Source organism: Gasterosteus aculeatus, chromosome 3, assembly GCF_964276395.1.
Source record: "Gasterosteus aculeatus chromosome 3, fGasAcu3.hap1.1, whole genome shotgun sequence".
Lineage (NCBI taxonomy): Eukaryota > Metazoa > Chordata > Actinopteri > Perciformes > Gasterosteidae > Gasterosteus > Gasterosteus aculeatus.
Genome location: NC_135690.1, coordinates 8,115,263 through 8,142,226, shown reverse-complemented (window position 1 = coordinate 8,142,226; position 26,964 = coordinate 8,115,263). Strand labels below are relative to the sequence as shown.

The window sequence follows — 26,964 nt, the reverse complement described above, 5'->3', positions numbered from 1 at the left end:
TGTGATCGTGTTTTCTTACTTAACAGACCAGCTGGTCCCCTGTTAGTCATCACTGCTTATCATTGGTTCCTGTGCTCTTGATTCAGCGGTTGGTCATTTTCATGGTTTCTCTCTAAAGCCACAGATGCACCCAAAAAATTTAAAAGAAACACAAACGTCAGTGAAGATTGTGAGTTAGTGTCAAACTCATATTGATTTTCCAGACCAACACCAATCTCAGTCTTTTGCCTATTGTCAACTCTCCTTTGGGCTCTCTTACACTCCTCCAGGCGGGCAGACTTCCAGTTATTGCCAATTACCACGTTGTCCAAAGATCTGAAGTAGGCCGGTTTGCCAAGTTGTTTGAGAGCCGTCCCACACCTTCCGTCTTTGACCCCTGTGAATGCAGCGTGAGCTTGTAGGACGCAAAGAAAGCTGAAGACAGGAACGCGCTGGAGAGACGGTTGATGGTCGGGAGTTAGAAAAGGATGGATTAAGATGGAGGAAAACACGGGGAGAAGATTACGTGTCCGGCTGCGACCTCATGCCTCTGTGAATGGACTCCCTGTCTGCTGCAGAGACACATTAGCTCCCTCTGGCCTCGCTTCAGATCAGAAGATAGAGCAACAAGGCTGCCATCTAGAGGCATTATTGAATATGGTCAATAGACAACGCACTAATATTGGTTGTATCTGCCCTTAAAAGACAAAAGGCTAATGGGTTGACACTTATATACTTATTATATACTGAGTATTTCATCATACAGGGTCATACACACTTTTGGCACCGTATGCATTTCTGTATTGATGGGAAATAGATACTGTATGTACCTCTCATCAATGCAATGTGTTTTTTTATTTTATTATATCCTGTAGTGTTGTGCGGGACTCCGCCCGCGGTGGAGGACGCCCATTTGATAGGTCGGCGAAGGTCACATTATGACATCCACGCGGTGGTACGCTACCAGTGCTCTGAGGGCTTCTTCCAGCGCCACATCCCCACCGCTCGCTGCCGGGCCGACGGCAGCTGGGAGAGACCCAGGATCATCTGCACAAAGTGTGAGTGTGCGACGTCGGACTCAACCAGACATCGACCCTTGGTTCCCGAAAACAGAATTTAACATAATAGAATAGGAGCTTTATTTGAGTAGAACAAAAACATTTTTTACGTGGTTTTTGTTGAATCACCACACAAAGCTAATAGATGGCGGGATGATTTGCCACTATGAACACACAGATATTTTTCTTTGTGTATCGAATCTATTGCAGATTTGTTTGAGATGTTGACGGTTTAGTTAATCTTTTCACTACACTTTCAAACTGCTTCATTTACTTTGCCATTGTCTCTCAAAAAGATGCTTATGGACACACAAATACATGTGCAGCATTGTCTGGTTCTGGTTTTGACTGAGCAGCAATCTAATATTTAAAATATGTATTTTTATATATTAATATTTAATAGATAATATTTAAAATATTTATTTATTTATGGACTTATTTTTGGACTTTTGATGTTAAATGTGGTTACCAGTGATAGCAACAAAAGGCCGAGAACTTGTTGCCAGTTGCTACTTGAAAACTGTTACTATTGAGCCCCGACTTTTACTATTATCTGGTTGGAGGCTAAAGATCGGCACTAACAGTTAATAATAATTTATAATCCATTTCTGAATCATCCGATCACCTTTTATTACCTTGTGTCCGTTATGGGGAATACCTTTGGGGAATCATAATGATGTATTTTATTTGTAATATTATATTCAAATACAGATCAATTTACACTGCAGCGATCTGCCAATTTCTTGTCAGTTTTTTAATATCTCTGATATTCAATCAGCCTTAAGTCAGTCAGTCGATCTATTCCTCACAGTATCGTAGCTGTGCAGGTAGTACACTTTGTATTAAACATGAAACTTGTTTGCTTCCCTCCTCTTTCAGCCCGGCGGTCCCAACGTTACCGACGTCACCACCACAACCAGCACAACGAGCGCCGCGGCCACAGGAGACACGGAGGAGAGGGACACAAGGCCCGAGAGGACGCACACAGCTACTACTGAACCAAATAATACAACGCTTTTCAATGGCTGGGTGCTCGCCATGGCCCATAAGAAAGACAGTAGTCCACATCATCGCCATTCCTCGTCCTACTTCTAACCGCGCTCCGCTCTGCGTTGTTTACCCTGACGAATAAGGTCTTTCTTACACTAACGTAGTCTATCTCTATAAGGTTCGTCCTTGGCTTCGAGTGTTTCAAGGCTTTTTTTTTCAACCTGCTTCCTTTAACCGAGGTCCATGCGAACACTAACTGTCATCAACGCCTCCCCACCGAACATCTCAATACAGTCAATCCTCCTCCTGTCTCTGAACTAAAAGCCCCTCTGTTGGTCAGACTAACGGCCGTTTGTGTGCGCGTAAAAGACAGAAACTTAGAAAAGTGTAGAGTAACTTTTATTTTGGTGAAAAGATTTGCTTGTTCTACAGGAGAAATCCTCTTAGTATTCTGTTAGCGAAGCACAGATGTAATGGAAGCGAGTTAGCATTCAGTCCCTGGTGACCCTTTTCTATGTGTACTGTAGCTGTTTCTTTTCCCATTGAGACCCTGAATAGTTTGTTTCGCTCTACTGACTTGCTTCTTCTAATATTTGCTATATTCGTGTTACGTTGCTATTTATTATGAATTGTTTGATAGTGAGTATGCTTTCCTTTTAAACTTACACTCCAGAGAGCCAATGTAACATCCTTTTTTCTACACTAGTATATAAATCAAAGTCAACAATAAATTAAATGAATCATTGGATTGCGTCTTATCTCTGTACTGTATATATTGTGGTGTTTGTATTTTGCCTGGTCACTGATCAATGGCTTGACCATGTCTCGCCCTCTCGGCTAGTGAACATTTCCAATAGACATAGTGAGGATGACGGATTACACAATACTTTCCTGAGATAACCGCTTGATTGTATCTGAATTGCTAAATACTTTCAGTCTTTGCACGGCTATATTTACCTGATAGGTAATACGTCCAATTTGTTTTGTCTGTTTGGGCCCTTTGATATTTGATCAGTCATTCACTCTTTGGTGTTCTTATGACTTTTTGTTCTGCTGTTGTATTCCATTCTTAATAAAGTTAGAAAAAGAACAACATTTCTGCAGATTTTTTTCTATTTCTTTTATTTCAAGCCAACCCGAAAGTGTTTTTGAGCTTCAAACACACATATTTTATTAGCAGTGCCAACACATTGATGCGACTCCAATGTGTCTACAAGATGGCTTAACACAACATTTAGTAGGTATGTGTGGTCCAGAGGATGAACTATAAAATACTCTATATATCCAGGCAGTCTCTCTGCTCTCTGGTTCTATTTATGTTTAATTAATTATTGGTTATTTTCAGTATTTAGAAACAACTTTTATGCAGTGTTTTTCTACATATTGGTCTAAAAACAAACTACATTCCAATGGGAAAATGTGTTAAAAGAATGAACTTTTTGTAAATTTAAATTATAAAAAGGGAATTTCAGCCCACAACTTCCGAGGACGGCTTACCAACGTGTCACGAGATCATTGTGCGGTTGTCGCTTACCTAAATCCAGGGTTCACATCTTATCAGTTTGACTGAAACAGAAGAGCGAACTCGGCCAGCAGGACAAACCTCTGAGGCACAATCTGCTCCGGTTAGAACAGTAGATCCAAGTGCAGACAGACTCCAGCTTAGACACTCATAGACACCTCGCTCACATAATCTGTGTCCTATTTTAATTAAAAAAACACTCCCAATTTTTATTTATTCTACAAAAGAATGTGGCACACAGAACATAAAAAAACAACAAGACTGATGCAGAAACATCTAGAACTGATTGATGAATCTAATGGACAAAAGACATTTTGATAATCTATTAAGTTTGAGGATTTGCCGTTCTTCTCCATTTCATGGAATTGTAAACAGAATATTGTTGGGTTTGTAAAATGTTGGTCGGTCAAAACAAACAACGTGAAGATCTCATGTTGGTCTTTGGTAATTGGATCATCAAATATCTTAGACAGTATAAAAAAAGCCAACAGTTGGAGTATTTTCTTCTTCTAATTCTCCCCCTGATTGATTTCTTATCAAAAAGCTTGTGTTAGTTATTCAGCCTTTAAGCACTGAGCGGAGCTTCTTCCTTCAAAAAGCTACTCAGTATTGGAACAAAGCTAACTCACCATTTTAGATGAGTAAAAATAAACTTCAAGTTGTTGTGTAGATAGAAGGATGTATAACCATGACGGTTACTTTACAGTTGTGTGGCCAAACGGTGTAATCCTGTTTAAGAGTCTTAGTTTGGAAAAAGAAACTGGATATCTGCATGAGTCACCTGAAAGCTGATGTCAGTCCCAAACTCCATCGACAGCCTTCTTATCAGAGTCCAATAGTTCATGTAGGGAGTGCTGCTGCTGCTGCAGCAGGTAACTTAGTGTCGACAGGTGACTCAGAAAAGAAATGTTTGGGGATTTCCTTTGGGTGTTTAGTTGAAAAATGCATTTATTTTAGTTTGTGTGCGAAAGAGCGTCCGCAGAAATCACGAGCCGCGTCTCAGGGCGACGCCTCCCTCATCAGTCCAGAGCTGGTGTGTGTGACTGTGTGTGTGTGTGTGTGTGTGTGTGTGTGTGTGTGTGTGTGTGTGTGTGTGTGTGTGTGTGTGTGTGTGTGTGTGTGTGTGTGTGTGTGTGGTCTAGTTCTTCTTCTTGTCCTTGTCGGTCTGTCCCTCGGGAACAGGTTTCATAAAATAAGCGGGACTGATGTGGCAGCGCAGGGCCAGCAGAACCGGCACGACGGCCAGCAGCACATTCAGGCTGATGACCGGCCACCATTTGTCCGCTGGGACTCGGTAGGTGAAGGGAGTGCGGGAGTGCAGCGAGGCTCCGATGTGGCACCACTGGGTCTGAGAAAACAGCAGGACGAAGATCAGCCTCAGTGCGGGATGTGGCTTTTTCAAGGGATATAAACAGCGGCAAAGAGGTAAAAGACGGGTTACCTGAGTCATGGCCCCGGCAAAGAAGATGGTCCAGTCCAACATCCAGGTGCATCCTGGCGTTTTCAGACCACAGGTGAAGACGGTGAGTAGCGGCAGCGCATAGAACGAGTAGACCAGCATCTGCGGAAGTGATGCGCACGAAAAAGAAATCATCATTTTGAACCAGGATATTGACCGCAACTGGGTTTATGTGGTGTGCTTCTCTCCAGACGAACCATAACCCTTGGAAAGCCAACCGGGTCTTTGAGGTAGGGCTCATACTGGTAGATGTATGTGAAACAGGCATCCAGAGGGCAGTCCAGCACCACCTGGAGCAGAGCAGCAGCAGCGCGTTATAGCACCCCTGCTCCCCCGTGTGACCTTGTGTCTCGGGGAGTTCGTTCAGAAGCAGAAATGTTGGACAGATGTAAAAGCTTCCACGTGGTTTCACTCACAAGGCCTCTGAAAACGGAGAAGGCCATTGCTGCAAGAAGCAGCGCAGATAGAAGCAGGTCAACGGGTCGGGACAGCAGACCTTTCTTCTGCTCCGCTGCAATCTAGTCGACGGAGGAAAAACCTCAGTGAATGTTCCACATCTCAGCACATGAATGACTTTAAGGGATGATTCAAGCCTCGGCCAGAGTTTGTGTGCATCCTTCAGTTCTCCATAGATACGCATGGTACCATGAATGTCTTTACCTTGTCTGCGGGGATGACGGGAATCTCTCTGGGTCGGCTAAAGAGCTGACAAGCCGCCCAGAAAGGCACCAAAAAGAAGGGGACGTTCCTCCAAAAGGCAGGTCGGATGTTAGACCCGTATTTACCTGAGCGAAAAGGAGAAGAACCGTAACAGAAACAGGCACAACAACAACAACGCGGAGGCCGTGAGGAGTCAGACGTGGGCGGCTCTCACCAACGACCACTCCTGGGATGTGAACCACCTGATGGGCGACGGATGAGCCGGCCCACAGCAGCCCCAGGCTACGATAGGACGTCCTGCGTGGACAGAAAACAGGCCGCACGTTCAGTTAGAGGACTCGCTGAACACACAGCGGACGGGTTTTTCCGGTGAGGATGCCGCCGGTTTACCCTTTGAACATGCGGTGGATGATGGTGAGGAAGAGGACCAAGTGAATGACGCCTTCCCAGTAAGACGTCATCACAGCGTAGGCGGAGCCCAGGTGAGGCTCGCCCTAGAGAAACATATGCGTCATATGAGGAGTTTTTACGTTAGACGGATAAAAGTTCAAAAATGCAAACAATTATTGAGAAGTTGTCTCAGGCAACGAGGGGAAAGGCGTCGCTCGGCACAGGTCCTCTTACCGACTTTATGTAGAAACCCATGAAGCCGGAGATGAACCCGTCCTGCTCTAAAGCGTTAGTCAGGCCCACCATGCAGGTGAAGGAAAACGCTGCAAAGACTAAACCGACACAAAGAGGCACAATGAAAGAACAACATAGTTACTGTACCTTTAGATGTCCAAGTCTGTGTTTGTGTGGTCGTACCATAGAACAAGGGGTCCACTTTCATTTTGCTCGGCACAGAGATGAGGATGATGATTAGAACAAATCCCAGGACGACCATTCCCATTCCAAGGATAGGAAGAGGTCTGAGGAGGGATGGTGGGAGTTCACACGCCAATTTGCAAATGATCATATCATAGAAATAACTCAGCAAATTAGACAAGAACAAAAATAACTCTTAGTTACATTCCACAGTACTTTCATCAGAATACAGCAGGGTAGAAATGAGGGATTATGAGTTGTAGAACAATTTCATTAACACGATAAAAGATTTCCTCCATTTTAGAACGTTTTTTCCTACATTCAAAAAAGCCTGAATAGTAAACAACCTAAATTGTGAATTCTTTACTTTTGAAAGTACAGCTACGTGGATCAATTGGATGGTGAATACTGAGGAGTTTGTGGAAGATAAAAGGATCATCACCATTTTTTTTTTTACATTTAATATAAGAAGTTACATTCTCCTCGGATCCTCCTTGGATTTAGGAAACTCAACAGCTTAAACCGAGGTCACCTCTGCTAAAATAATAAATAAATAAATAAATAGCATGTCCCCTCAGGCTGCGGGCCCCATTAAAAGCCTTTTAAACACATTTGGCCCTCCGCGTGCACACTCACTCCTGAAGCGCGGGCACGTTGTTCATGGCGTACAGAACTCCAGGAGCCAACAGGGAGAGGAGCCAAACGCAGACTTCCACCGGCGGCCTCATCGCTCACACGATGTCCTGCTCACTTCTTTTACAAATAAACGCGCGTGCTGGTGGACGGAGACATGTCAGAAGCCGGTGTCCCCCTCGCTGCCCCGGACGGAAGCGGGTCGATGAAAGGAAAGGGTCCTTGAGGCCGATCCGTGGTGCCTTTTTAACCCGTGACGACACACACACGCGCGCACACACACACCCCGGGGCCCCTGACGCGTTGGCTCTCTCGTGGGTCCCAAAGTTCAACACGGGAGGAGTCACGTCTCACGAGAGCAGCTTCAACGGGAGCTCGCGCAAAGGGCGCACGGCGGACTTTGCGCGTGATTTCGGCGTTTCTGGCTCCGATCGATTGTGCAATCAGGAGGACGACTGCGCTGGTCACGAGGAGACCGCTCCAAGGAGACAACCTGGTGCCATTGCGCGGTCCGTGACTGCTTGTCCCGACCGCCCCCTGGTGGACCAATCGGGTTTTTATTGCTGTCATTGTCCCCGATGGCCTTTTGTTGCTACAGTTGCGCCTCTGCTTTCTGATTTTACCCGGTTCGTGGACTGTTGGTAGATGTGTCTGCACCAGTAACACACATGAGAGTCACGCTGCACAATGTGCAGTGTTGTCTGGACTCCCGTGGCCCCGTTGGGCTCTGAGGAGCCATCTGTTCTGTTTGGGGAAAGATTAAGAACTCCTTCGTCTGATGTCTCCAGTCTTGATTAGTTTCTGGATTATATCTGAAAGAGAAAAGAAAGTTCACAGTGAGGATTATGTTTTTTTTTCTTTCTTTTTTTCTCAGTGTTGTTTTAATCTTTGTTACATTTTCTGCACAGTTTATTTACAAAATACCATCTTATCCCGTTTTTTGTTTTTGTTTTTTTAACTGTATATTGGAACGAATGAGACACTTGTGGATGATCATTTGTAAAGTGGGACTGTGTCTAATGCAACTTCATCCTCGGTAACGCAGCGGCTGAAGAGGATTACGCTGCTGCCACAGAAACTTAGTGGCCGGGGGAATGAGAGAGGAGAGAAGGGGAGAGGAGAGAAGGGGAGAGGAGGGGTGGGGAGTCTAGAGGAGAAAGGGACTGCGAGGCGATTACATCAGAACACACGGACGATCTTCGCCTACCCAGCAGACACAAGAGACACCAGTTTTTTGAGGTGACACGGATTCCTAAAGAAGTCCTCCCAGTCTGCAGCGATGATGCACCCTTTGGTCATCGGCATTGTGGCCGTGAACACCTCTCTGACCATCATCTACTGGGCCTTCATGCTGAGTGATGCTTACTTCAGGTGGCTCACGGAGCCAGAAGACAAACCCAAGAAGCTGGTCACCCCAGCCTGAAAGAGCCACAGTCAATATGGACTGACTTCATTATTGGGTTACTGTTTTGCGTAGTAAGCATCAGCCGTCCAGCTTCTAGTGCTTTCTGGGGCGTCTGATTTAGCAACTGATCGGCTCTCTTTTTCACTTTGAGGGGACACTGAAATTAACTTCCATTTTTTTTTTTTACTCAACTGAATGGATCCTGCAATCGAAAGAGAAAAACTGTCTTACAGGTAACGTCCAAGATTTATCTAAAACTTTGGTGCAGGGAAATCCATTGAATTGTGTGTTGGCTTATGTGGTGGTGGTCTTGTTGGATTTGAGACGCACAGTGTGAATCAGCTGGTGAAAATGTAATATTCTTCTGGTGATGCTGAATGGAGTCTCGTCTTCTGCTTTGATACCTGCTGACTCAGACAAACAGGTGTTGCCGGTGACAGCGACCGTGTCAAGCAAATCCTGCCATAGATTACTGAAGAGCACCTTGATGGTGACACAGACAGACGGAATCTCCTGACCGTCTCATTCAGAAAGACCTATCCAAAGACACCACACTGCTTTTGCGTTACCACCATTCCTCCGATTTGATTTTTCCTTCATCTGGTGATTTGTTTACGGGAAGACTCGTTTTTCCAGTTTATAATACTTTTAAAAACTTTTACACAACATGACACACGTCTTCTATTACGGTCTGCACCCGGTCTCCTGGTTCATCATCTTTGCGAGTATTGCCATCACCATCATAGAATGGCAATTTCTTGTTTCTCAGTTTTGCAAAGTTCCCGAGCCACCAAAAGACAATAAATCTCAAGAGTAGAGGAGACAATCTACATCCTGAAGCTCCACCGACAAGATCTGAGAGGAGGAGAGCTGGTTTTTGGATCCCTGACTACCTGCCTTCATCATTGACGGTGTTTCTTTTTGTTTTAGGTTTGCTCTGATAGAACAGTCACCTTTTTGTTTGCATGACTTTAACTTCTGGACTGTTTGTGGTTATTTGCAGAGCCGTTTGTGTACGACATGCCACGCCAACTTGGAAGTCCTTTCATTTACAAAGAAAAAATCTATGGAGCAGTTGAAGTCTTGCCTACAAGGTAAGGAGTCATAAAACTGTAGAATCCTAATACTTCATAATTTCATCTAAATTAGTTCCTTTTAATTTAAACATTCCTCATTCCTCATCTTAGAATGAGTCGATATGTTTGTTCTTTGCCAATTGATGTAGTTTCCAATTGATAGTTACTGGTTGCATTTTGAAATATAAGCATCTGCTCTGTCGGTAAGAAAAGAGCCATGAGAATAAAGTGTCAAATCAGTGAATTATGTGACAGGATATTTACAGAATATAAAAGTAGACCTGCTGTGCTTAAATATTTCAGAGCATGAGCTATTCCATCGAGTGATGCCACTTTAAAACCAAGATAAACTGGGTTTACTGTAATGCATACATCTCTTTCACTCTAAATATATATATATATATATATATATATATATATATATATATTTGCAACTTGGTCATGGAGGACCGTAAGCCTCTTTGCTCGCTCATATCTCTAATCCCTACAGATGGAAAGCTGATATTGCCCTCGGACAGACTCAATCCTATTAACTCTGTCCCATATTCACCTCTCCGTCTCACACTCCTCGCTCCCCTGGAAGTTTGGCCCGAGAGCCCTGATCCCTAAACACGAGAGAAGGGAAAATTGGAGCCCAGACAAAAAGATGCACACTTACAATATCCCAGTTTTCTTCTGTGTTGAGCTAGATTTTCTGAAGCACCATTTTGTGAGCCGTCACTCACAAGAAACCATGATCTCATTTCCCAACCATCTGTCACACATCCATCTTTCCAGCCCTCAGCAAGTGTTAACATCTGACTGACCACCCTCGTCTCTGATGCAACCTTTCACAGTAAAGTAAAGAAGCTCGGATCTGCACAAAGACAACAAATCAGCCCCAGAGCTTCGCCGCGTTCCTTGATCTCACCACCCCGTAAGGACAGTATCCACTTGTACAAAACAACTTTACCAGAGCAACGAAAACCATGAACCAACAACCAGTCGTGTCCCCAAACGCCTCAAGAGGAGCTGTGCTTTTGAACCTCACACAGCTGGTGTTGAAGCACAGGCAGCTCCTCCAGCTGTCCAGAACGAAGGAGGAGGAGGAGGAGGCCTATTTCCTGGACTACATCCCGCCGGCGAGAGACGCTATAACTCTGCCGCGCAATGTTCTATATGTCCTAGTCGGGGTGGTTTTGGTTATAGTGGCCACGTACGCCATAGTGGGACATCTGATTAACGATCTACTACATGACCTAGCAGGTAACCCCTGTCTGCGGTGTCCTTCCCGTCACTGTCTCCACTCCGGTGTCTCTGAGTCCTTTTTTCCTCTTTGAGATCTTGGGCCAAGGCTGCTTCAGTGCTTTGTCTTTTCCCCTGTTGGGTGGCCATGTTGTTTAATGACTCTCCTTCACATTAACCCTCGTGTGCAAAGGTCAACCTCCCCAACGGTTTCTGTGTTACATCCTCAACGTGATGGAAAATGTGATTAAACTGTGTGCTGATTAAAGGGTACTCTGTTGATTTTTGATAGCAACTCCTCAAAGTTGGGAGGCCAAAGTAAACAAAATGTTAGACCCCAAAACGCTGGATACTTCATTTCACATAATGGAAATATAGCATCTTTAATTTGACCTTTCAAGTCCATGACTTCCCTGATGGAAAAAACTGAAGGAGTGCCCCTTAAACGACATACTTACAAGTCACAGAAAATAATTGACTTTCATTCTAACACGTTTTCCTCCCAACAGACTGGATTCTTGGCCCCAAACCAGTCGAGGTTGATTCCGAGGAAGGGAGGGCAGAAATGGAAGAAGAACACCGACTGAGCATTTGCAGTACACTGTTGGAGAGGGACGAGCTGCAGATGGAAAAGGAGAAGGACGGCCCGCTGCCCGGTTTCCACCAGGGAGACGCAGGCTGCCATCAGCCAGCCGTCCCTCCTCCGCTGAGAAGCTCCATCTCTGCGTCCTACCCCGGGGAGAAAAGAATGTCCATTCACAGTGTGACCTTCTCCTGCCCCGTGACCCCGTATGCCACCTCCCTTTGAGCTTTCACTTTGGTGCAGCATTCAGAGCATTGTTGGTTGTTTCTCTCATTTCAGTGTAGTGATCAGTGGTCTTTTCAGTTATGATGCATCACACTGACGTATCTTTGTTTTATGTAAAACACGTGTTGCTCAAGTTTTAGTTTGTCCTCATTTTGCTTGCTTTAACTCTTTATTTAAATGTATGTACACATGGTCCCATTATGTCATTTCAAATATATTTATTATTGTGTGCTGCAAACAATAGGAAAATGTCATTATAAACCACGTAACTTTCAACATGTCAGTGTGCAGTAAAAAATAATTTTATTAAATACGCTGATATTTCAATCTTAAGACCTAGTATGTATGCATGTATCTATAAGACTATATATGTACAACATGAAAATTATCAAGACGGCTCATTAAGATTGCATGTGTGTGTGTATATGTATGTCATTTCCTGTTTGTCACTAGTGTTGCTGTAATGTGTCAGGGAAGAAACAACGGGTCAGTTTGATCTGTTCTGTGTTGGACTAAGCTTATCTCCAGTAAACAACTGAGTAAAACAAGAGTGCTGTTTTGTCTTGTCCTTGTCCTTTAATCCGTCTTACCTTCCTCTAATACCTGGATATGAGACGGGCCGTGACCTTATTTGTCAATGTCATGGATTACTGTACGTTAGTCATATTAAATACGGCTGGGTAGTGAAAGCAAAAGGTTGGTAGATAGAGGGATAGATAGATCTATAGATAGATTGATATATAGATAGACAGGTAGATAGAGTGATAGATGGATAGACATAGATAGGTAGATAGATGGATAGACCTATAAGAACTAGACATAGATCGATGTGAGTCCTTTACTTTATGTATCCTGTTAATTCTCATTAGGAAAACCGCTTCCTGCGTCAATAATTCGCGCATTCCGCATGCAAAACATTAGTTGGAATTATAATGTATGTTCATCGTGTTACATCATGTGTTCTTTTGCTACAGCGATGACTCTGAGATATTAAGTGGATTCCCAGGCTGACAGCAGCTCCGAAGACTCTCAGACCGCAATGGAGGTGATGGAGGACAACTTAAATGTCCGTTACACGGAAGACGATGGGACGGTGTTGTTTGAGAGCTACATTCCTCCCTCTCGGGACGCCATCCACCTGCCTACCTATGTCTTCTACCTGATCATAGCCACCCTCGTCGTGATCGGCGTTCTTTATGCCATCATCGGCCACCTCATCAAGGACCTCATGCATGACTTTGCAGGTTTGTGACCGTCTACTCGGAGTGTCTGCTTTTTCACTTTTGAGAATCATCATTCATGGCTGTTGTGCCTTGACAGTAAACCCTTCTCCTGTCTCTCATGCTTCCCAGACTGGGTGTTTGGGGTGCAGCCTGAGGAAGTAGTGGTGAACTATTGTGAGGCCAAAGATAAGTTCGTGGCAGACTGGTGCCCAGAAACCTCCCCCGAACTGGAGGCGTTGGCCCGGGCCGAGGAGAACAAGATGATTGACAAGGACTACATGAAAGCCCCCGTCATCTGGATCATCTCTCCAGAACCCAGGGGGAGCAAGTCGGGACCCCACGTGATCTTTGAGAAGAGGAGCTGAGGGAAAATGAAGATGCCGTTAGATTAGAGACTTGTTGTTGAAGCAGCTGGATCTTCTGTAACGTGGTGTTATTGTACTGAGTTGCGCGGCGTCAACTGAATGGCTGTAAGGAGCTTTAAGGCCGATGAGGGGTGATGACACACAGGCGCTCGTGTCTGGAGGAGCTGAACGCCTCAGTGGTCTGACGAGGACATCTAGTGTGCATTTAGGTCATTGCAGCAGATCTGCAGTAACACGCAAGAACTTAAATTAAATATGAGGAAAAGAGATTGGAGAAGCAAATAAAATAACAAAATAGGACGAAAGGTTGTATTAAAAGTTTGAGCTTGCATCACCTTTTTGTGCGTAAATGAGAGATAAGAAAACAAAGATGTGTCTCTTCTGTAGTGCGTATGAGAAGTGTCAGCGTAAACGTAACTGTATCAAATGCAGATGTTGCAGAGTAGCCAAATTTTAATAAACTCAGGTGGGACCATATTTTCCGTTGATTTTTCTTATTCATATTCATGTGTGTATGGATCTATATTTACATTTAATGCACTCAGTATTCAGGTGTCAACATAAGTGTAATAAAACAAGACAACAGAAACACTCAAATGTTTAATGTTGTTATTTGATCATATCTACAAGGACATTTTAAGGACTGGGAACTATTACTAATACTAGAAAATAAACAGTCTGCACTAAATTGTACAATAGCAAGTGAAGGTTGGTTTATAACTACAGCTCCAAGGATTAATAAATAAACTCTGTTAACCAAGTATCTTTAGCCAGGCTGAACCTAACCCTATTCTTAAAAAGTTTGTTCTTCCAAATGGAAAAAAGTTTAACACTGTACTTAGTATCTGGACGAACATAGATTGAGATCTAATAAGTAAGTCCCTTTATATCACACCGCCACACGTAATACTAACTAGCCCCTTCCTGGTTATGTGAATGCAAATGTTTTAGTGGTGACAAACAAAGTGGCTTCCATAAGAAACATAACTTTTATATTTTTGGACTTTTATTGGCAAAATGAATTTATTCTCCGTTCCGTTAAACAAGATTAACAAAGCTGAAGACCCGCTCACGCCCTCCTGCTGTCAGGCAAACACTGACATGATTGTATTACCTTTGTCCCACCCGATCCACCTCTTTCAGACTCAGTGACAACATCTACATCTAATAAAGCATCAGCAGCCTCTGCAACCTGATACAGATCACCGCGGAGTTTGAATCCAGCGCACCACAATCTGAGGCCAGAAAATCGGTTATCGGTGGAAAAACATCAACAGTTAACAGTTAAGGCCTATGAACAACTGTTTGGTATCAGTGAAACTCAAAAACAAGTCTGATAAAATCAGAAACTAGACAGAGGCGTCATATTGCAATGCAACAGAAAGGTTTTCTGTATGTAGAACAAATGTTTATTCTATTCGAAATAGTTAAAGGCTAATTAACAGTTTTCATTTTCTGCTTTTACTCCACTACTTTTCTGTAAACTGAAAATGTGAGGTACTGATAACTTAACTTAGCCCAATAGTGACTTCAGCTGACGTCTTTCGTCTGCATCATAGTACAACTCAATATATATATATATATATATATATATATATATATATATATATATTAATAATAATAACAAAAGTATGTAGGTGAACATTCTAACTAAAAAGTAAAAATAAGTCTAGTCTTTTCTTACATACATTACTTGTAATATAGCTAGTATGTTGTGTTGTGTTTGATTAAAAAATAATGCTGCACTACCTCTTGGGCTGCATCGTTATTTCGCATCTGGTGATGCATTCTGCAGCATTGTGAGGAAACGCACGTCTGCCTGCAGGATTGAAGAACAATCAGACTGAAGGTCGCATTAAATAAAAACACACCAACAGCATTCATTACGTTACCCCCCTTTTGTCCGCTGGTTGAACCGCGGGGGGGCTCTGCTCTGCGGGATGGGGGCTCTGTAACCCCCCCCCCCCACACACACACACACACAGACACACACCCTCCAAACCTGAGCGGCGCAGCGCGCTCGTTGACGTTTTTCCTGCCGTTTGTGCTCGTGTTTCGCCCCTAAAACCCGGTACTAAGCGCGATGGCGGAGAGGTCGGCGGCCCGCTTCCCGGCATGGACGCCCGCTGACTGAAGGAGCTGCCTTTATGGATTGGAGCTCATCGCCGCCGCAGCAAATCTGGGGAGAGTCTGAGAGGTGAGGCGGCATTTTTTTTTTTTTTTTTTATTGTTGTCGATTGTGTTTGGGGGTTTGACACCGCAGCGGAAGAACATCGCTCTCGATTCGGGGGATTTTTTTTTTTTTTAACAAAGCACCAGCCGGGTCGGTGAATAGAAATCCTGTCAGTGTTGTTGCACTGCGGTTGTTTCCCATCTCCAGTTGTGTTCCTTGTTCTGTCATAGAGCATGTGTGCGTCCTCGATGGCCCTCTGCGTGCTCTGTGGGTCGCTGGATGCTGCTATTGAGGCCACTGGCGATATGAATTCAAACTTGGATGTCTGTATGTTTGGTGTCCTTAATGCACTCATGATAATATAATGAATGCATAAAGGACGTGCTTCTGGAGACTCATTTTGGCACGAATGGACTTGCATTGCATAAAGTACGCAAGGATTTAAAGGGCCTAAATGTGCATTTGGGCAACAGGGCCTGTGGGTCACCTGGGATACGCTTCATGTAGCAGGTCAAGGAGTAACAAATAAGATTACATGAATTGAATGCCCAATACAGTGACTATACACATGTGTTTCAATAATCACGATGCACATACTGTATAAGCGTCAGACTTACTATTAATTCAGACTACGATTGCAACCCCCCCCCCCCCCCCCCCCCCCCTCCTGTTCAAATTCTCCATGGACTACGTGGTAGTGAATGTAGGTTACTGCATCACCAAAACCCTCCCACATTCAGGAAGACCCACTATTATTATAAATGGACCATCCAACGGATATTTTCACAGTCCAAGCAGCAACTAAAACAGTAGTGCTATTGACACAGCGTGATGCAGCATGTAAACTATCCACAGGGTGAACCTGTAAACCGTCAGCATGCACCAACTGTCACATTTACTGACGGAGCAGCTGTTGTAGGAATGTACTCACAGAGACTGGGAGCGTTGGACGCGCCATGCCGTCCTGTCTGAGCAGCGGCGATGCTGTCGTGGCTTTGGTCAGCGTGCCCAGTGCTTTATTGTTGTTTACTTCCAGATTGAGGGAAGAATAATTCTACTGATGCAACAGTAAAGGTTTAGGTCGGTAGACATCAGGGAGGGCTAAGTGGCTGTGTTGAACTTTAACCCCTAGTGGCGCCTCCCGTCCCCACCTCTCCCTACTGGGACTCCCTGGTGACCCCCAATTCCATAAGGAGGTGCACATGGGATCGTGCCGTTCCAGTTAAAAGATTTTGAGTGCCATCTTTAGTTTATACATTTATACAGGTATGAAAATGATAAACAAGAGCTCTTGCCTTTGTGTATAATATTCACACCTGTATAAATGTTGTGATCCATATGTTGCTAATGTTTGTATAATTTATATTCTCGCCCTGTCTCTCTTATCTTTTTCGATCTGTGCGCAGTGCTGTGGAAGATCAGACTTCATCCAAGATCCCAGGTCACATGACAGGTACGTAGCTCTCATTTTAAAGGCTTTGTGTAAGATGAATTCCACAATAAGTAGTGATTAGAGGAATTGTGTCCCTCTGCTTAGATCTGTGTGGTGATGAAACAGACAACCCTCCTCCTCTTCAGCTTCACACCCTCAAGGAGTTTGAACAGGTAAGAGTCTCGGCTTGGTGTAAGTGAGTGTCCTTCAGCACGATGCTCTAGTGGTGTGTAATAATACCGTAAACACCGTGTGGCTTCTCGTCTTCCTGCAAGATGAAATAAGCAGATTCGCTTTGCTTTGGTGTGGTGTCCTCGCTATCGGATCAAGTCACTGTTTCACATGTATGAAAAGAATTCCCTGCAACATGTGATTGATCTGCTGTACGGAAAAAGAAGAACACCTGAAACTGAGGATATGGAAAAGCCCCTGAAGTCTCCCGGTGGTGAAAGTCTAAATCTGGCTACATCACTTACGGTTCTCTAACTGGTGATGTTTGGCAGTTGTGCGCTGCACTGAGCGTGTAAAACAGCTATTGTGTACTTCAACCAGACACGGGCTTCGTACAAACTGCAGGATCTTTGTGTCTGATGCACCTCTTAATAAAGTTAAGAGAAACCGCCAAACAAAGCACTGGCTAATTGATCATTCTAAAACTGATCAATAATGATACGGTTGTCGTTCAATTTGCTGATTTTGATGCACTAGTTAGTAGATTCAGGTTCATAATTAAAGCTAAGGCGTGAAAGTGTTAATGCCTTTAGAAAAAAAGTGAATATGTGTATTCCCTGAAATAATATTGCCTGAAGGTATTGTGACATTAGTTTAGAGCAGGTTGTCTGATCCCTCCGCGTCATCACTTTGTACTTTATTTAAAAAAAAAAAAAAAACATCTCAATGAATTCTGTCCTTTTGCACTGGAGCTTAATACCAGGTTGTCTTCTAAAATACCCAGACAGAATTTCATTGACTCCCAGCCAACACACTTTCCCTTAAATACACCCCAGACGTGCACCAGATCAGAATAAGATGCAAGCCAACCCTATGACTGAAAACTGACCAGCAGTGTGAGTCCTTTAATGTTATTTTGGATGTGTGTTGAGCCCCTTTAAAACGGTAGGTGTCACCAACTAGTCACGAAAGTATTCAGAGCAGGAGATGGCTGCTCCCAAACAGAATAAACACATAATGCACACACGTATTACACACATTTTGAGAGGTGGAAAGTGAGTGTCTACGAGTTGGGTCACGTGACTTTACAAACACACACTACGTGCATGATGTCATCTCTACTGTTGGGTGGAGACTCCGCTTAGCGCCCGTCCTATCTTTGCTCAGAATTGTTTAGCAACAGCACGTAATGCGACACTTAAATAGGTTCACTCGCGGAATGAAACAAGAACTAATAATGACGTAATTCCCTTTGCATTATTAATGCAACTTAGACTTAAAAATTTTAAATGGAGCTTTGTAGATCCTGTCTTACTTTCTGTTATTTAGCTTCTGTTCACTCGTCTCCCTGTGGGACTCTCAGGGATTCACCGCTCCGTAAGGTGCAGGACGTATTAATAGCACTGTGGCTCACGGCTCCCAAATCTCCTATTTCAGTCAACTTCTGCCCTCACGAACACCACCTTTCTAATGCTGGTTAGCCTTTGTCAGGGCGGCTTCTGAACTTAACCTAAGTGTTCGACTGTCGCAGAGAAGTTATAGGATGTTTCACGATGCATCAAAGGTCAGATGATATTGACAAATCCCCTTAAATGATGTTCATCCTTTTCACTGTGGCTCCAAAACATGCTGATCTTGAAGTTGTTATTGCTCAACACCTCGAGTTTCGCATCTATCACTCATGTTTCTTCGTACCAAAATGACTGTAACATCCAATCTCCACCAATTTATGAGAAAATCATCAATTACCTGACTGCTGTCTCGCTGGCTTTAGCTAGTTGAACATTTTCCAGGCTGTCATTTGTTGCTGGACAGTGGTGGGTTCATCAGGTCCTTTCTTTCTCTGAAATGGTGGTCTGCTACTTCTAGAAACTCAATTTATTGAGACTGGTTATTCTGAACCAGAAAGTGAATGTCCCAATTTCACTACAATAAGTATTTAATAACCAAACCAAACCTGATGGAAAGAGAGAGAAAGTGACTGACTAACGTGGTGTGTTGTTGCATAGTGTTCTTTCTATCAAGTGTTTCCTTGCTTGTGTGAAGTGTCAGTGGAGCAAAATAGCAAAAATAAAAACAGATATTGAGATTGTCATATTCCTCATTAAGGGACTAAATGAAGGCCAGTCACTACTTTGATTATATTCTGGCTAATGAGGGCAGAGCTATGTGGTTAAACTGGACAGAAAACTGAAAGGACATGAAGGAACTCAAACTTGACCCCCTCCCTTCCCTTTGTGTCCCTGTTTGTCCTTATTGACGCTCCTGTTTTGCTGAGGGCTGGGATTTCCCTTCATACCACAACTGCTTGTGAGCCCTGAACCTCTCAGACCCCCCCCCCCCCCCCCCCCGGCCACCCATCTCCCGTCCACAGTGTGGGATTCCTGGGATGTCTCCTCCCGTAAAATAAGCTCCTGTCCCGTCCCGCAGCAGATCAGAACACAGCATGGAGCTGACATGGCTGCACCTCCGAGCGGCCGGACTGCAGAGTGGCCCTCTGCACTGCAAACGCCCCTCTAGACTGTAGTGTGTGTGTGTGTGTGTGTGAATGTATTAGTCCTAGTGTGTTTGTACACAGTATCCCAATGGCCCCGTTAGCGACCCGGATACCACTTTGTAAATAATTTCTTTATTTTGAGAGGATGCTCTTTGGAGGCAGCATGTCTAACGGACTCTAACACACGGACAGTCGCTGTCCTTTAAAATGGACTCCCTGTTCGCCCGCGACACGGATAGGTTGAAGACGACTGTTCATTTGTGACCCATTAAGGACACGTCGAGCCGTCTCGGGGGCTCTTTGCCGGCCATGTCTAACGGTTACCGCACTCTGTCGCAGCACCTGAATGACCTGAAGAAGGAGAACTTCAGCCTCAAGCTCCGCATCTACTTCCTGGAGGAGAGGATACAGCAGAAGTACGAGGAGAGCAGCGAGGATGTCTATCGCACGGTGAGTAGGACACGTCTCGTCCAGCACGAGGAAATGACCAATGAGGAGTGGGAATACAGAGGGTGTGGGGAGATTTCGCTAACAACAAAAATGATTAAAAAATCATTGATTTTTGCTTTGTGGTGAGATTTGACACTGTTGATAGTCCAAAAAGTTGATTTGTTAATTTGTGCTATACGTCATCAAAGGTGATTGTTATGACAGTATGAAGGTTTGATGTCCTGCAGAGTTGTTGCACTGAGGTGGTGGAACGTGTACATGTGTTGGCTTTAGGAAGTGATGTTTTTTAGATATGGCTGCCATATGAGGGACACATTGGTGGATCTGTGGAGGAACTTACATTTGATGCAGCATGTGTGCGTCCGGCGGGACCTATTTTTTGTTGTGCATTGTTTACATTATGCTGGGATTGCATTACAACTCTGGATTTATAGATTTTCTAAAGTATATCATTGCAGCTGTGTGTGTGTGTGTGTGTGTGTGTGTGTGTGTGTGTGTGTGTGTGTGTGTGTGTGTGTGTGTGTGTGTGTGTGTGTGTGTGTGAGCCGTAAGCTGAGCCGGATATTGATTGACAAAGGTAAAGCTGATAAAATAGTTGAATCAAATTTACAGTAAACAATACATTTCCAGTTGTATAAACCTTAATCCTATATGAGGCAGCATAACATAACTAGTTAAACCAACAAACTTATATTATTTCATGAGTTGCACAAGCATGAAAAAATAATCAATTTAAACATAAAAGTTGTGCAATCCTAATAAAATAATGATTTTTCCGTGCTAAATCTATCAAAAGCGCACATTCAGCTGACATTTATATCACATATACATATCAGACCTGTTCTGTTTAAAATATAATGTAACTCCTCCTGAAGTTGGTTTTTGAGATGAAAGATTATTTTGAATGAATAGATATTATTTTCCCATTCATTGCTGTAGGATGCCTCAGATTTTCATATTTTGAGTGTCCATTCGTATTTGGTTCATCTTTGTTTCTGTATCAGTTATTTTTGCATCCAGACTTTGAACATGTTCTTCATATATGTGCTTATAAAACTGTGCTTTGATTATATGTAAAAGAAAATCCCCAATGAAGGTCATATAAAAAAATCGTGCCATACATTTCCATTGTTATCTGTACCATTAGATTGGAAAGCTAAGTAAGTATCACAGTGCAAACCCTTTGCACATTGAATCGTATATTCAGATTAGCCAAAAGAGTCATTCGTCTAATCATTGACGACTGTTCAGCGAATGTTCGAGACAAAAACTAAAACGTTAGGTTCACATTTGTTGTTTAAATGATCCTCCTGTAGTTTAACTGTATCCAGTGACAGGACGTAATTCAGGGTACGTGAGTTTGCTGTGGTTCATTCTAGGTGCACCTTCTACCTGATGGTCAACGGTCTCCACCTCAAGTCATCTTCACACATCCACAAAGAACTTCACATGCGAAGGGGGTGGAGATAATCAACTATTAACAATGATGGCTGGCTATTTGTGCTGTGCACAATAAACAAACCATCTGTTAAATCTTTAAACATCAGCCACATATAAATCTGTGCATTTCTAGAGCTTCTAGCCCAAATCCAGTGGTTCAACACTATTGTCTTTACGAAACAACAAACTGTCGGAAATTGAAACGTCTTACCTCGTTATCAATGTTGAAAGACGATGGAGGGTAGGAAGGGCAATCAGGTCCATTATTCTCTTATTATTTTTGCATATATACTCAAAGTCCATTACAGTCACAGCGAGATTTCCAGTTGTATCCACTGATACTCACTTATCCAAATAGACTTGATCTATTTGGCTTATTGTATGATTCAATTATTAACCATCGCTACATAATTTAACTTTCACTGCAGTGAACCAGGGGCCTTCTTTCTGTTGTTAAATAATATTTTACCACAGGGGTTTATTTAAAAAGCACCTTCTGTGATCAAATTTAATTTCAGTATAGACTTACAGTAAGAAGAAAACCTACAATCAAAAGGTCTTTTTTTTAAATCTTAAAGAAAAGAGTATCTGTTTCTCCTGCATTTTCCTGTGCATGAGCTATTTTTGTGCATGTGTCAATATCTGCTGCCTCCTTCACTTGTTTGTCTCTACGTGAGCGTCACTCTGCGTAAAAACCGCCCAACAAGGTGACCCTGTTCAGCTGTTGTCTGTTTACACGAGCCAGCCGGCATTTAAAACCAGCCTCTCTGATTATTCGCACCTCTTTGAGAAAAAACAAAATGTCCTTTGATCCAGCCAAACAAGACCTGAGCGTCCCGCAACTTATCCTTCACTATGGCTGCATACCGGCAGTGATTGAGTAAACTGATCCATCGTTATCTGCAGGGATTTTAATCCTTGTGCTTCACAGACTCTCACTGGGCTGAAGGATAATCAGTTTCATTGGAGACTAAATCTTTGTTCCATAGCTGTTATATGACCTGAGCTGCTCATTGCTCTGTTGGTTGAGTGTCATGTCAGTGTCAGTGTTCCCATCCTGCAGAGAAATTCAGTGTAATACAGTACAGATGAGGTGGGCACATAGTGATCTCTCTCAGACTCTATTTATAGCGCAAGCTCGAGTGGAATGATTTATTTATCACATGAGTGTCCATATGAAACAGCTTGTGCATCATGAGGTGTTTGTATGTTTCTTTTTGCCGTAAGAGAAATTTAATCCTCAGATATTTTGATTATAACTGACCAACAATGACCAAAAATGCGCCCATGGCATAAATAGTATCTATCATCTTGTAGTGAAAGTACAATTTTTCACTCTTGTAGTTCATTTAAATAGATAATAGCAGAGCATACATGTTTTAGTATTAAACAGGCAAAATAAGCATCATAATCAACAGAAGTACTGCAAATAAAGCATGTTAACTGTCAGTATGTGGTCATTCCCCGTGTTGCAGGTGTTTGTTTATGCGTGACACGCCTGTCAGTGTGTCGACGTGCGGCCGTCCCCCTCCTCTGGCCCAGCTCGGTTATTAGGAGATCTGTTGCTGAGGGCCAACAGGCCAGGACGGGCCGTAATAGCAGCTGGTGCACAGTGATGAGTGTGTATTTATAGAACTGTTTTCAAGATGGGAAAATGTCTCTCTTACCGTAAGCCAAGTTGTTGACATACACACAAACTGATATGCAGAGACGCACAGGGATACTTGTTCCTCTAGCTTGTGTTTTACATGCATTTATTATATGAACATTTGATGTCGGTTGCTGCTGCATTACTTGACTGCACAGTTGAGTTCTTGAGAGATTAATTAGTACAAATAAAGTATAACTATAAGTTTTGTCTCTATTCCCAGAGCCTCACATAAACGTGAGAAAATACACGTAACCTAAACTCTGTTTTGTCATTTTCTGATTTGACGTGAGCAGTCTATGTGTATTGTGTTGATGTTTCAGACTTCGCTCTCTGTGAGTGTTAAGGACACAAAGCTCTCTGGCAGGGACAGGAGACGGACTTTAACATACCGTACACTAAAATATTCATAAGACTGAAAGAGAGAAAAGGGGGGAAAGAGTAGAGACAAACACGGGGACAGAGACCCAGATAAATCCAGATGGCTGACAAGAGATGAACAATCAGTTGAGATGAGCACAAGTGTTGTGAGGAAACCAGCTGTCCGATGGGTCCAGCAGACAGACAGAGACACTGTCCTCTTGAGAGTCTCCGAGGTCAGAAGGTAAAGAATGAGGCCCACCAATCCTGCCGTTTAAGTCCTCCGCCCCCCAGTGTAAGAGCCCTGATACCCCCTGAAGTCTCCCATGTGGACCGCAGCAGGTAAACAAACGTTGGAGTTCAGCATTTGGCCCCAAAGGTGAATATCTGAGCTGCCCTGAATTCCTCAGTTCTAATTATAAACCAGCCATTAAAGCACGGCCACATGTTCTGCACCAAGCCGGATTCACACGGACAGTGATGGTGAGGAAATGTCATGAGGTGTGTGGGAGGCAAAACTCTTGATTCAGACAATGAACACGAGAACAATAAAAAGACAAAAATGTGAAAAGGTTTTTTTAAAGGATAATCTGTAACTGAAGCTCAGATACACAGAAAAGACACAGGACACACAAAGTGATGAGATCCTTTTTTGCATTGAAGATAGGTCAAATGTGCGAGATATCTCACAAACTGTTTGAATGTATCTATATGAATTTACAGAATAGAATAGATCTGTTTTGTCAATATTGTTCTCAACCGCATGAACAATAATATTATATTCATTGGCCACCGTCCGCTACAGTATATTTACAAATTGTCATTTATCTACCGCACTATTTACCGCTGATGTGGGAGGCGATGTTTGATGATGTGCAATGACTGACGACTGACTCGTGACCAATGGCTGACCTACAACTACTTTCATGTGTTGCAGAACATCGAGCTGAAAGTGGAAGTAGAGAGCTTGAAGCAGGAGCTACAGGAGAAACAGCAGCTTTTGGACAAAGCACTGTAAGGCGTCAATTTCTCAATCTCCATCATTTATTCATGTGCAACCCTGACGTCAAATAAAGTAGTTTAGTTTAAGTCGTGTGTGTTGTTGACGGACCGAGATCGCTGACATCCTGCAGAAAGGCTGGCGCTTTGCACGAAGGTCTTGTCCACTACACGACATAAAGGACACAAGTACACGAGACAGATATCTGCATTACTCAGACTGGTTCAAAATATCCCAGTTATTTGAGCTGTTGCATGTGGTGCACAGAGTTAAAAACGTACGTAGAGAGGGACTCATGGCGACATGGTGGCGTGTGCCATTCTGGGAGCAGAACTTCTGGGATGGCGTCGTTGAATGACTAAGTGATATTACACAGTAGTAATGAGGGGGACACTTACGTCATGCACCGTGAATACAAAGAAACAGGCGTGTGAGGAGTTACACGTTTCAGAGAACGTAAAATGTAAAATGTTCATATGAATGTATTAGTAGCGTTCACGCTGTGTGTCAATTGAGTTTGATGCCACAAAGTCCAGGTTACTTACAACAGGAAAAATAACTCAAATTGCATCACATGTCCCCCGTGAACAGACAGGAAAGTGATGACATCTTTAAGTCTTGGCTCTGCATGTTACACCACCTTAGCGTGCACATTTAAACTCATCTGAATTGGGGAGTCATCATTGCGATACCTCAGATTGACTCCGACTTGCCCTTTTCCACGTTGAACAGCACAACAGCAGTCAGCTTGTCCAATCACAATGAAGCAGAGCTGCAGAGACGCTGCCGGGAGAGACAGCAGGAAATCGACCACATGGAGCAAGTGCTCGAGACCAAGATTCAGCTCCTGCAGGAGGTCTGTCTGCTCACTCCCTCTGCTGGTTGAAGTGACACACGGGGGCCTCGGCTGTGCGAATCACAACTGTGCATGCGCGTGCATTTCAGGAGGCCCAGCTAGCGCGCAGCGAGGCCGAGCGGATAGCCTCGCTGGCTGGATCGCACTCCAACGCCTCCCTCCTTTCTCTCGACGCACCCATGGAGGACACCCCAGAGGACAAGAGGCCTACTAATATCCTGTTCCCCTCCAACACCAACAAAGACAGGTGCAAAACATGGAGAAATCTCCAGAACCTCCACTAATATCAAACACACCACCCACCTGCCTCACTAGCATTTTCTCTCTTTCCGTGTTCAGGTTAATAGAGGAGCTGACAAAAGATCTCTGCTCCAAGGAGGCGCTGATCACAGAACTGAGCGGAGAGAAGACCACTCTCACTCTCCGGGTGGGAGAACTGGAGGGACAAGTGCAGGAGTTGTCTTCATCTCTGCTGCAGAAAGACAAGGATGTGGATGTATGTAGACATTGTATTCATGTGTTTATCTATTTTAAGTGATGCCTAACATCAAACCACCTGTTCAGAGTCTTAGCAAATGGATGCAAATCCAAACAGGCGCTGTTGGAATGTTTCAGTAGGTCAGTAAATGTGTTTCTATTAGCTAATCACAACTAGAGTTTATTATTCAGACCCCGTATGTATGCAGGGCTTCTAAAGTGATTGCATTCCTCTGGACCACCGTGTCTCCTCTGGCCGACCTCTATTCTAGAAGGAGGCTCCCAAAGAGGCAGCATATGGGACATTCCTAAACCTTATTTGGATTAGGACACAAAAACAATTTGCTTGCACAAACTGCTACTTAAACAAACACTCGCAATTATTCTCCCATGAAGTATGATGACATCTAAAGAAAGAGACATTTTATTTATTCCCTGTTTCTCAAACTTAAAATGTATAATCATGTTAATTATTTGAATTCCCAGATTAGCACACAATTAACTGTCTGTCTTCATTCGTACAGTTTTATCAGGAAGAACTTGGTCAAGAGAGGCTGCGTATCGAACAGGAAATGCAGGTATGTGGCGCTCTGTATATACGTACCTGCATGGTGACCAATTTGTCTTCTGATGTCATAATAGAGTTCTCCACTATGTGTCAGAACACCATCACAGTTCTCTCTCAGTTTCAGGACATTCAAACAGGGGATGACAAATAAATAATAAACATTTCTAAAAAATCATTTGAGATTGAGGGAGATAATGTAATAAAGTACGTTAGAGATTGTGATCCAGCAAACAGTCTCCCTTTGCCTCTAGACAAGGGCAGAGTTTTGTGCAGCTTTAAACTTAATATAATAAATACGACGACTCGCTTTGATACAATGACACAGCAAAAACCTGAACAAAATGAAGTGAAACATCCTGTGGCGAGCTGAGACTTTGTCCGTCTTTGTGCTATCTTACCCTCAACGTTTCATCATCGGCTCAATCCGACATCTGTGACGTGGTGAACTTTCCTCCAAAGTGAACAAACACTTATTTTATTATTCTTGGTCTTGTTATTCTGCCACGGTTGGAGCATCATGTGAGGAAGATCGCACAGAGGCTTCATCTCACCACACAAAGGGCCAGAACCTCATTACTTTTAGAGGCTTTAGCCACACTGACGTCCCCGAGGGACCATTTCTCTCCTGATGTCAGAGCAAACTATGAATAGAGGGGGACAAATGCCTTCATGCGAGCTTCCTC

General features: G+C 43.5%; 4 protein-coding genes across 9 annotated transcripts in view; 3 read left to right on the top strand and 1 right to left on the bottom strand.

The window, feature by feature from the left end:
• The window catches only part of LOC120815690 (neurocan core protein), a 32,411-nt gene extending 29,294 nt beyond the window's left edge, over positions 1-3,117 (top strand). For both annotated transcript variants that reach the window (XM_040170573.2, XM_040170574.2), the window contains 2 exons: positions 855-1,037; positions 1,917-3,117. In XM_040170573.2, the coding sequence (XP_040026507.2) occupies positions 855-1,037; positions 1,917-2,035 (302 nt within the window). In that variant the 3' untranslated portion in view covers positions 2,036-3,117. The remainder of the gene's footprint in view (positions 1-854; positions 1,038-1,916) is intronic.
• A 627-nt stretch (positions 3,118-3,744) lies between these two features.
• LOC120815691 (transmembrane 6 superfamily member 2) lies at positions 3,745-7,416 on the bottom strand. The gene is made up of 10 exons (XM_040170576.2): positions 7,112-7,416; positions 6,476-6,579; positions 6,293-6,390; positions 6,059-6,162; positions 5,883-5,965; positions 5,669-5,793; positions 5,425-5,526; positions 5,206-5,298; positions 4,991-5,110; positions 3,745-4,897 (listed from the first exon to the last, which is right to left on the bottom strand). Exons 1-10 carry the CDS (start codon positions 7,201-7,203, stop codon positions 4,688-4,690), a joined length of 1,131 nt encoding a protein of 376 aa, XP_040026510.2. The 5' UTR covers positions 7,204-7,416; the 3' UTR covers positions 3,745-4,687.
• A 721-nt stretch (positions 7,417-8,137) lies between these two features.
• Positions 8,138-13,800, top strand: LOC120815692 (uncharacterized). 5 transcript variants are annotated; one of them, XR_013467095.1, is made up of 4 exons: positions 8,138-8,746; positions 9,283-9,424; positions 9,517-9,607; positions 11,323-12,171. XR_013467095.1 is itself a non-coding variant. In XM_040170579.2 (4 exons), exons 3-4 carry the CDS (start codon positions 12,661-12,663, stop codon positions 13,207-13,209), a joined length of 441 nt encoding a protein of 146 aa, XP_040026513.2. In that variant the 5' UTR covers positions 8,138-8,746; positions 9,517-9,607; positions 11,323-12,660; the 3' UTR covers positions 13,210-13,800. The 5 variants fall into 5 exon arrangements, 4 of the variants coding, with proteins under 4 accessions (XP_040026513.2, XP_040026514.2, XP_077955101.1 ...); XM_040170579.2 differs by lacking the exon at positions 9,283-9,424 and adding an exon at positions 12,974-13,800 and having other exon boundaries at positions 11,323-12,865; XM_040170580.2 differs by lacking the exon at positions 8,138-8,746 and adding an exon at positions 12,974-13,800 and having other exon boundaries at positions 8,928-9,424; positions 11,323-12,865.
• A 1,360-nt stretch (positions 13,801-15,160) lies between these two features.
• Positions 15,161-26,964, top strand: part of LOC120815342 (myomegalin) — a 34,421-nt gene continuing 22,617 nt past the window's right edge. Inside the window, exons 1-9 of the mRNA XM_078098970.1 lie at positions 15,161-15,406; positions 16,789-16,835; positions 16,920-16,987; positions 19,822-19,932; positions 24,318-24,394; positions 25,113-25,236; positions 25,326-25,483; positions 25,576-25,732; positions 26,238-26,291. Of these exons, the coding sequence (XP_077955096.1) occupies positions 15,357-15,406; positions 16,789-16,835; positions 16,920-16,987; positions 19,822-19,932; positions 24,318-24,394; positions 25,113-25,236; positions 25,326-25,483; positions 25,576-25,732; positions 26,238-26,291 (846 nt within the window). The 5' untranslated portion in view covers positions 15,161-15,356. The remainder of the gene's footprint in view (positions 15,407-16,788; positions 16,836-16,919; positions 16,988-19,821; positions 19,933-24,317; positions 24,395-25,112; positions 25,237-25,325; positions 25,484-25,575; positions 25,733-26,237; positions 26,292-26,964) is intronic.

Bases quoted from the DNA above. Each gene is read 5' to 3' on its own strand.
- LOC120815691 (XM_040170576.2), bottom strand. From the start codon at position 7,203: ATGAGGCCGCCGGTGGAAGTCTGCGTTTGGCTCCTCTCCCTGTTGGCT. The intron at 6,391-6,475 runs GTACGACCACAC...GTGTCGGTTTAG, and splicing joins AGTGGACCCCTTGTTCTATG to TCTTTGCAGCGTTTTCCTTC. The intron at 5,966-6,058 runs GTAAACCGGCGG...CTGTCCACGCAG, and splicing joins ATCCACCGCATGTTCAAAGG to GACGTCCTATCGTAGCCTGG.
- LOC120815692 (XM_040170579.2), top strand. From the start codon at position 12,661: ATGGAGGTGATGGAGGACAACTTAAATGTCCGTTACACGGAAGACGAT. The intron at 12,866-12,973 runs GTTTGTGACCGT...CATGCTTCCCAG, and splicing joins CCTCATGCATGACTTTGCAG to ACTGGGTGTTTGGGGTGCAG.